Source organism: Bufo gargarizans, unplaced genomic scaffold (genome assembly GCF_014858855.1).
Source record: "Bufo gargarizans isolate SCDJY-AF-19 unplaced genomic scaffold, ASM1485885v1 fragScaff_scaffold_486_pilon, whole genome shotgun sequence".
In the NCBI taxonomy this organism is placed as follows: Eukaryota; Metazoa; Chordata; class Amphibia; order Anura; family Bufonidae; genus Bufo; species Bufo gargarizans.
In genome coordinates, this window is record NW_025334125.1 from 940,266 (window position 1) to 950,437 (window position 10,172).

Here is a 10,172-nt window from a genome sequence, read left to right on the forward strand (position 1 = left end):
TGAAAATGGAGATTTATCAAACTGTAAAGTAGAAGTGGCTTAGTTGCCCATAGCAACCAATCAGGTTCCACCTTTCATTTTCAAAAGGAGCTGTGACAAATGAAAGGTGGAATCTGATTGGTTGCTATGAGTAACTAAGCCACTTCTACGTTAAACCAGTTTGATAAATCTCTGCCGAAAAGAGTTATCCGACCCGAAGAACCTGCTACCAACTGTAGAGAGTGGGGGTGGTGGTGCAAGCGTCCGGCACACGATGAGAGTGTTCCGCCATGGTTTTATATGTAGAGCGCGGAAGAGATCGGTTAAAGAGGAGCCGCCCCCTCTCCCGACATGTCCGTTCTAGTAACTGCTCGCATTCCCCGTGTAATAACAATCCTTGAGTATCTATTCTTATGACGTGACATCCCTCTATTATTCCTGCTAGAAACGTGTGGATGAATCACCAGCAGTCTGCCATGAAGATGCCTCGGGTGTTACCAGGGTGGCGGTGTCTCCTTGCTTGTCTGAGGCCTTATTCACAGACATGCGCCGTCCATGTTCTCCCTTCATTTTAATACGGGAATTCACACATCCGTGTTTTAGCGCGGCACTTTGCTCTAGCACAGAAGCATGCTCTAGTTTGACCGCGTTTACGGATCCATCACAACCATTATGGTCTATGGGTCCGTGTTTCACGGACCATTTCTAGGAGATTCTCTGAAGATGAATTTTTCCCTGTGCGGCGTCGGAAACACGGATGACTCACGGATAGCCAAAAAAACGGAAACACAGACTCTTTATGGATGGATTACTGAAGTGTGAATCAGGCCTAATACTGTCCAGTCAGTACTGGTAGTGTCAGAGGACACACCCCTCACACAAGGGCCTTTATTTATAGTAGGAATAATAGAGGAGCATAGCCTTATTAAAAAATAAAAAAGCCAGAATCGTTTTTATTACAAGGAGGAAGCAATTACTGAAATTGGGTCAGGAGGGGCGACAGCGCGTCTTTAAAATCTTACATCTACGCTATTCCTACTGCGGATTCGCCAGCGGCCCTCTGTGTGGTAGGGCCCTAGTAAGTGAATGGTTAAAGGGGCTTTCCAGACTTTTAATATTGATGACCTACCATACCGGCGGGGGTCCGACCCGATCAGCCGTCTCCGGTCTCTCTCCCTGCTCGGCACAGACATGGCAGCGGCGGCAGGAAGAGAGATAGGAGATGACCTAAAATAACGTGACGCAGCCGGAGTGCCCGCATCATGATCTACGGATGATGGAGACTCCTGGGAGATGCAGTATGGACAGTCTGCTTTCCTTCACTTCCGATGCGCTTTTTGGGTCCATGGCGTGCTGCAGCGGCGACGTTTCACCCATGCATCAGGTCACCCATCGCTGCTGCAGCCGTCAAGATCTGCATCAAAAACCCGGATGCTGACTTAGGGCTCGTTCACATGACTGTATGGCTTTTTCAGCGGCTTGTGGGCCATCTTTAACGGATCCGTTTTTAGTTTCAGTAGTGTTTCCGGTTCCAATCAGTTTTTTCCTTATGGCATATACAGTAATTACATAGAAAAAAAAAAAAAGTGAGCTGGGCCTAAAATTTTCAATAGATGGTTCTGCAAAAACAGAACGGATACGGAAGACATACCGAGTACATTCCGCATGTGTTCCGTTTTTTTGCGGACCCATTGACTTTAATGGAGCCACGGAACGTGATTTGCGGGCAATACGGAACCGGACTGCATACGGAGTACATTTGTTTTTTGCGGAACCATTGAATTTTATGGTTCCGTATACGGAACGCAAAAAACGGCCTGTATACGGAACGCAAAAAATGCTCGTGTGAACAAGCCCTTAGGGAGACGAAGGAGCTGGGGCGGATCGGAAACCCAGCAGCAGGGATCAATTAAGGCCTCATGCACACACACTTTTTTTTTGCGGTCCGCAAAAACGGTTTCCGTTGTTCCGTGATCCGTGTCCGTTTTTTCTTCCGTGGGTCTTCCTTGATTTTTGGAGGATCCACGGACATGAAAAATGAAAAAAAAAATCTAAGTCAAGTTTGCCTTTGAAATGATAGGAAAAAACGGACACGGATCACAATCTTGTGTGCAGCCGTTATTTTTAATGGACCCATTGACTAGAATGGGTCCGTGAACCATTGTCCGTGAAAAAAAAATAGGACCGGTCATATTTTTATCACGGACTGGAAACACGGATCACGGATGCCAAACGGAGCATTTTCCGATTTTTCCACGGACCCATTGAAAGTCAATGGGTACGCGGGAAAAAAAAAATTAAAAAGGAACAACGGCCGCGGATGCACACAACGGTCGTGTGCATGAGGCCTTAGGCTGTAGAAAAACTGTCATGTCACGTCTGTTTTCAGAACAGGTTGATGTCCATGAGGCTAGTCACAAAGCGTTTTGGGGGTTTTTTGGACGCTAAAGTCCTATTTTTCTCCATTTTCATGGGCAGACGGACCCCATTAAATGTAATGGCCGTCACCAGGGTCACTGGGAGCTCATGTTGGGAGCGCAGCCCTTAAGCATTAGAAGAGGAGCGACAGCCTCTGTGCGCGGCGTTAGGAAAAAAAATATATATAAAAATATCCAAAAACATTATTACTGCTAGGGGTCACTATGGGGGATATTACGTAGACTGCATGGGATGGGATTTCAGGGGAACGCTTTTTTTTTCCGGACGGTGTGCAGAATCATCCACATCAATAGGTCCGCAAAAAAAAAAAAAAAAAAAAAAAATCCACGATTCCATAAAAAAAACATACAAAATGGAAAAGAATAGGCATTGTTACAATGGATCTGCAAAAATTGATGCAATACGGATGTCACATGAGCGTCATCCGTATTTTTGGCGGACGCATGTTTTGCAGACCGCAAAATACAGACGGTCGTGTTCCTTAGTAGGATTCCTATGGCCATACTGGAAGGTCGGTGGAAAAGATCTCCAGGGTGGACAACCCATTTTATTTTGAAAAGATACAGCTGAGGGAGAGAAGAGCGACAACACCGAGACACTTTGGTAAAATAGAGTAAAAAAATCTTTATATAAAAAGAGCAAATAAATAAGTTACAGTATGAACCATGTCTTATATAAATAAAGTAGTGGCGTACGTACAGTCCTTCGTATAAATTACAATGCCCCCGCTGATGAATTACTCTGCAAGAGCTAAAAACCAATAAAACAGGACAGGGGGGCGGTATTACAAATCTACAGGTATTTGCTAAAAGCAGAGCCAAGCAACCCAGTATTGAAAATACGAGGAGGAAAGGCTGCAACGTTCAGGCACACGGATCCTGGGCTGCTTGGGTCTACAGGGAGATTGTCCATCAGACACTGTAATAAGTCAACACAAGCGTAAAACGCCTATAAAACAGTAACACAGTTACTAGAAATGACCACAGTAAGACAATCATCTGTACTGTGCTTATATAACCTGAAAAATCTAGATCCAACCCCACCTTAGATAACATCTACATCCCACCCCATAGATCAGGAATGTATAAAGCCAACAATCTCATTAATGGAAGACAGTAGAAAGCATATATATATAGTCCTTCAAAGCTAACAAAGCTCAAATAAATGCCCCTATGGTCTACAAAAATAGGACACCCAGGTGTTGGGTCATGTCACGGGTCATTAGAGGAGCAGAAAAAGACAACAGTCCTGGTCTATGACAAGGAAGAGTCCATCAAACATCTCTGGTCATAGCAAGGGGCCTTTTAAGTTTTCATGGTTGAAATGAGGACATTAGTTATCTCAAAAGACAACCATTCTTCACCAAGTCATTGGATCGTTGGGTATCCTTATCATCATCTTTAGTGCTTTTTTTTGGCAAAAGAGTAGGTCATTCTCCTTTTGTTCTCTGCAGGGTCCTTAACACTAGACCAATCACCCAGTTATACTGAAGTGTCCATGTTCTAGTGGTCAAGAAGCTAGTATCTGTGGATTCTAGAGCTCTACATCCACGTCATCCTCATCATCTTCCATCTCCCTCTCATCTGTATGGTCTGAGGCTTGGTCTGTGGGAATGACACCAAACTGGGACAGTTTGGCCTTCTTTTGTTCTAGACTTTGTTTCCTCCATTTGATACGGCGATTCTGGAACCAGACCTTCACCTAGGGAGCAAAGCAAAGAAATTTTGAAGAACTGCTAACCATGATAAATGAGAACTCTTTAGTCATATCACAGAACAGTGGTCTCCAGGCTCACCAACTGTTTCACAAGAGCTGCAGAGCCACAGGTTGGAGGCTACTGACAGAGGCTGTCAGCGCTTGCTTGGAGTTGTAGTAGCTCTCCAGCTGTTGCTAGACAAGTTGAAGACCATTGCCATAAAATGTTTCAATGATCATATGGTGGAACCTCTCCAAAAGACCACCAACCCTTATCCAAACCAGATTTCCTGGCACTTATTTTAATTTCCAACATATATTGTATATACTAGGCATGTTAGAAGGTTACCACTCTAGAATCCACTTGCAACTTTGGGTGGCCAACTCAAAGATGTTTCACTATCACTATATATATGTGTAGGATTAGCCACACCGTAGGGATATAAATCAAAAGGGTTTACTATGCTCATTAAGATAGTTAAATGCACCACAAATCCCAAAAGGTCCCTTTTGAGACCTCCTGTCCCTCAAAAAGACATGGAGACATCTCTTACCTGAGTCTCTGTGAGGTTGAGTGTAGTGGCCAGGTCCACTCTTTCAGTTCCCACCATGTACTGCTGCTTCAGAAATTCCTTTTCTAGCCTTTCTAGCTGTTCTGGAGTAAAAACAGTCCTGATCCTCTTCATTTTACATGGTCCCGTTCTCCAGGACAGAGATCCAATGGGACTGGTATTGCAATGTGTGTATGCAAGTCCTACAAGAAGCAGAAGGTGGCGCTGTTAGTATGTGCAACCAAGCCATAAGCATTGCAGCTTCAGAAAGTACATCATTACAGAGTCATACACCATGAGGGAACCAGAAATCTCAGCATTTCTTGCTTTCATGGACATAGAATATGCTACTGATCTAATCAACTTTTTGGTGAGTAAAGACAATCTAAGCATTAAAAGCTACAAAAACAAAATAAAAAACAAAAATCTGCAATAACACATGTTAAATGAGTGAGATGAAGGATCTGGACTCACCTTTCTCCTTGCACAGAGGGTCTGAGCACATACAATCTCCTCTGGACACCCTGACTTGCTGCTGGGGCTGGGCATAGTTGGAGTAGGCACCTGCAGGCTTGTAGAGCCACACTGGAGGGTAGGGCATGGCTCCATAGGAGTAGCCATAGTGCACAGAGGGTGGAGAGGGGCTCTGCCAGCCACTTCTGTCCACCATGAATTTGGGAGCAGGTTTATCCACCTTGGAAAGTATGGAGTCGATGTTGAAGGAAATCTTGGGGCTCCTCTGCATCTCAGTAGCTACTGGCATTGTAGGAGGTTGAGCAAGGTGGTGGCCAAAACCTGGGAAGACCGGACTGTGCAGCATGGTAAAGCCAAAATATCCTCAGCTGGAGGGTGGTGGGCAATATCCAAGGAAGCACTTGCAGGTGATCTGTGCTTGGTGCAGATCACTGATGAACTGTCTGTCCAGAAAGCTGAGGAGTAGTCTTATATCCAGAGCTGCACACTGTGAAATGCAAATAAACTATTAGTATGTAAATAGCCCTGGGAGTGAGGAGAGGGGCTGAGGGGAGTGGGAGAGGGCTCAGCAAACAAAACTTCACCCTGCCTGAGGGGAGGAGAGAGGAAATGGCCATGTTGTCTACACCTCCCTGTCCTGCAAGCCATGGAGATGGAGCTTCCTGACATCTACCCCTGACCTTCCACCCCCAGCCAGGTCCTACATGCAAGGAGAACACCTGTACTGAACCCATGAGCAATTAATGTCCCTAATCTATCCATCTGGTGTTATATGTATCTACTCGTAGATACAGAGATGGATCAGTAGTGATCTGAGATGTTCTTCTAATATCTAATGTTGCCAGGGGCAGATACCTTCTAAATACTGGCTTCTTGGTGTCAAATATTATGGAGGACGTTTATGAAGACGGTTCTGCCAGTTTTTTGAAAAGTGGCTTGAAAAGTTGGGCAAGTTCATTATTTTTATGGCGTATTTCTGATGTGCAACATTTTAAAAAAGTCACATCTCCACGCCAGGTGTTCTTCTGACGTACTTTTACAGACTAACCGTCCACCACATTGAAGTCGTGCCAAATATATTACAACTGTGCGCCATTTCATAAATTTGGTGAAACCTCACAAAGCAAAGGCAGACCTAAAACGGACTCCGAAACCACCGCGAATAATAAATCCCCCGCCAAAAATAATGCAAAATAGACAGCGAATGGTAAATTCCCCCTCAGGTCTGTATTACACACAGGTTTAGTCTATGTGCCATATGCGAGCTCTATAAAAATATACGGTAGTGTGGAGTTTACCCTGACGTGTTTTTTTTTAAAGAGAATAAAAATAATGAATACGGATCAATTGGAGTTCCTCCAGGGGACTGATAGTGAATGTCGCGCACGCAGGAGACTGATAGTGAATGTCGCGCACGCAGGGGACTGATAGTAAATGTCACGCACGCATAGGACTGATAGTGAATGTCGCGCACGCAGGGGACTGATAGTGAATGTCGCGCACGCAGGGGACTGATAGTGAATGTCGCGCACGCAGGAGACTGATAGTGAATGTCGCGCACGCAGGGGACTGATAGTAAATGTCACGCACGCATAGGACTGATAGTGAATGTCGCGCACGCAGGGGACTGATAGTGAATGTCGCGCACGCAGGGGACTGATAGTGAATGTCGCGCACGCAGGGGACTGATAGTGAATGTCGCGCATGCAGGGGACTGATAGTGAATGTCGCGCATGCAGGGGACTGATAGTGAATGTCGCGCACGCAGGGGACTGATAGTGAATGTCGCGCACGCATGGGACTGATAGTGAATGTCGCGCACGCATAGGACTGATAGTGAATGTCGCGCACGCATGGGACTGATAGTGAATGTCGCGCACGCAGGGGACTGATAGTGAATATCGCACACGCAGGGGACTGATAGTGAATGTCGTGCACGCAGGGGACTGATAGTGAATGTCGCGCACGCATGGGACTGATAGTAAATGTCGCGCACGCAGGGGACTGATAGTGAATGTCGCGCACGCAGGGGACTGATAGTGAATGTCGCGCACGCAGGGGACTAATAGTGAATGTCGCGCACGCAGGGGACTGATAGTGAATATCGCGCACGCAGGGGTCTGATAGTGAATGTCGGACACGCAGGGGACTGATAGTGAATGTCGTGCACGCAGGGGACTGATAGTGAATGTCGCGCACGCAGGGGACCGATAGTGAATGTCGCGCACGCAGGGGTCTGATAGTGAATGTCGGACACGCATAGGACTGATAGTGAATGTCGTGCACGCAGGGGACTGATAGTGAATGTCGCGCACGCAGGGGACTGATAGTGAATGTCGCGCACGCAGATACGGTTTTTTATTTGATGATTATTTAGTACGTTTATGTCCTGCCCTGAATAGCAGTTCCCCTGCCGTGCAGCTCGGTGGTTGGACGACGCCTGGTTCCTATGGTACGTCCTCCATGCGGTCTTCTGCTGGTTGTCCCTCCTGAGATCTGGTCTCCTCGGTGACTTCTTCAATTATTTCTAATTACAAGACTGAGAGACTGGAGCCATAACGACAGTGAGCGGTGTGGAGACATATGGCGGCTCCTGCCCTCACATCAATAGTGGGTTTCTTCTCCTCCCAGTATGATGACTAGAGAAGAGCGAATTTCACATTTTGATATTCGTTCGCGCTTCGTTTGGTGGTAAAAGAAGAATTGAGTTCTGGATTCCGTTGCCACGGACCATAGCGCAGTTCTATGACGGAATGCCTTTAGAGGCAGGAGAGGACTCCTCTGCATAAGGCCCCATTCACATGTCCGCAATTTCGTTCCGCATTTTGCGGAACGGAATTGCGGACCCATTGATTTCTATGGGGCCGCACGATGTGTGGCCCGACTCCGGAAATGCAGAGCTGCACTTCTGGGTCGATTCCGTTCCCGAAAAAAATAGAACGTGTCCCATTCTTGTCCGCAACTGCGTAACGCACATTGCCGGTGTCTGTGTACATACGACATATACTGGGAGACGGTCTCCACATATCTACCTACATACGACATATACTGGGAGACGGTCTCCACGTATCTACCTACATACGACATATACTGGGAGACGGTCTCCACGTATCTACCTACATACGACATATACTGGGAGACGGTCTCCACGTATCTACCCACATACGACATATACTGGGAGACGGTCTCCACGTATCTACCTACATACGACATATACTGGGAGACGGTCTCCACGTATCTACCTACATACGACATATACTGGGAGACGGTCTCCACGTATCTACCTACATACGACATATACTGGGAGACGGTCTCCACGTATCTACCTACATACGACATATACTGGGAGACGGTCTCCACGTATCTACCTACATACGACATATACTGGGAGACGGTCTCCACGTATCTACCTACATACGACATATACTGGGAGACGGTCTCCACGTATCTACCTACATACGACATATACTGGGAGACGGTCTCCACGTATCTACCTACATACGACATATACTGGGAGACGGTCTCCACGTATCTACCTACATACGACATATACTGGGAGACGGTCTCCACGTATCTACCTACATACGACATATACTGGGAGACGGTCTCCACGTATCTACCTACATACGACATATACTGGGAGACGGTCTCCACGTATCTACCTACATACGACATATACTGGGAGACGGTCTCCACGTATCTACCTACATACGACATATACTGGGAGACGGTCTCCACGTATCTACCTACATACGACATATACTGGGAGACGGTCTCCACGTATCTACCTACATACGACATATACTGGGAGACGGTCTCCACGTATCTACCCACATACGACATATACTGGGAGACGGTCTCCACGTATCTACCTACATACGACATATACTGGGAGACGGTCTCCACGTATCTACCTACATACGACATATACTGGGAGACGGTCTCCACGTATCTACCTACATACGACATATACTGGGAGACGGTCTCCACATATCTACCTACATACGACATATACTGGGAGACGGTCTCCACGTATCTACCTACATACGACATATACTGGGAGACGGTCTCCACGTATCTACCCACATACGACATATACTGGGAGGAGGACACCAGAGGGATCGGCGGTAATTAGCTGAGCGGCTGTCAACGCCTGTGTCTCTGGTGTCACTTTTCACACTTCAGCTGATACTAGAGACAATCTCAGCTCCTTTATGAGATGAAAATGTCGCCCATGTCTGCAGCCCCATCATCCATATTCGGGGTCCATTGTTTCCTCCAAGCTTTGAAGTCCACCTGATTACTTTGATGTTTAGTGTGATTCAGGTCTGGTCTTGATATCAGGTCTGAATTGGTTCATTTTCATGTATTTTATGCTTTAACTTTTTCTTACACCTTCAGCATCGTTCACTATTCAGTTTTTGTGGGCAAAGTTGTTTCTACCTTTTAGGCTGTTTTCGCACAGACGTCTTTCGTGGTGTTTTTCTGCTTCTTTGGTGCATTTTTTGCATCATTTTTGCTTTTTTGGTTTTTTTAAGGGTTCGTCTACATGGAGATCTCGGTCAGAAGGTGGCATCCCTGTGTAGCGGTGCTAGCATAGAAATGAATGGGGTTGTTGGATTTTTTACGATTCTGGGTTTCCAATGGAGCCCACACGTGAGTCGCACTGTGACCCCATTAATTTCTATGCAAGTTGTAGGACCGACCAAGATCGCCCGTAAAGCCAAACGCTTATGCGTTTTTTGCAGCTTTTTGGGGGGGTTTCTGTACTTTTACATTTCTGGTGCATTTTTTGCACTATTAACGCTAGTTCCAGGTGTTATCTGAAGGTCTATGGGAAATATGAAACTCCGGATACACAAGTTTTCTTCGCTCCTGATGTTTTTTTGTGGCGGTTTTTGGTCTGGTTTCTTTTAAAAAATGCAGCATGCTAAAGCCGTTTTTTAGGCGTTTTGACATCCCCTCTATAGGGGAATAATACCGCTAGCGGTCAGATGCACCGTGTGCAAGAAACACCATAAAAAATGCCAACAA

General features: G+C 46.1%; 1 protein-coding gene across 1 annotated transcript; it reads right to left on the reverse strand.

Annotated features, from left to right (window-relative positions):
* Window positions 1–3,951: 3,951 nt before the first annotated feature.
* On the reverse strand, window positions 3,952–5,484 carry LOC122922569 (homeobox protein notochord-like). Its single transcript, XM_044273229.1, has 3 exons — window positions 5,139–5,484; window positions 4,668–4,867; window positions 3,952–4,119 (listed from the first exon to the last, which is right to left on the reverse strand). Exons 1-3 carry the CDS (start codon window positions 5,482–5,484, stop codon window positions 3,952–3,954), a joined length of 714 nt encoding a protein of 237 aa, XP_044129164.1.
* Between the last annotated feature and the right edge of the window lie 4,688 nt (window positions 5,485–10,172).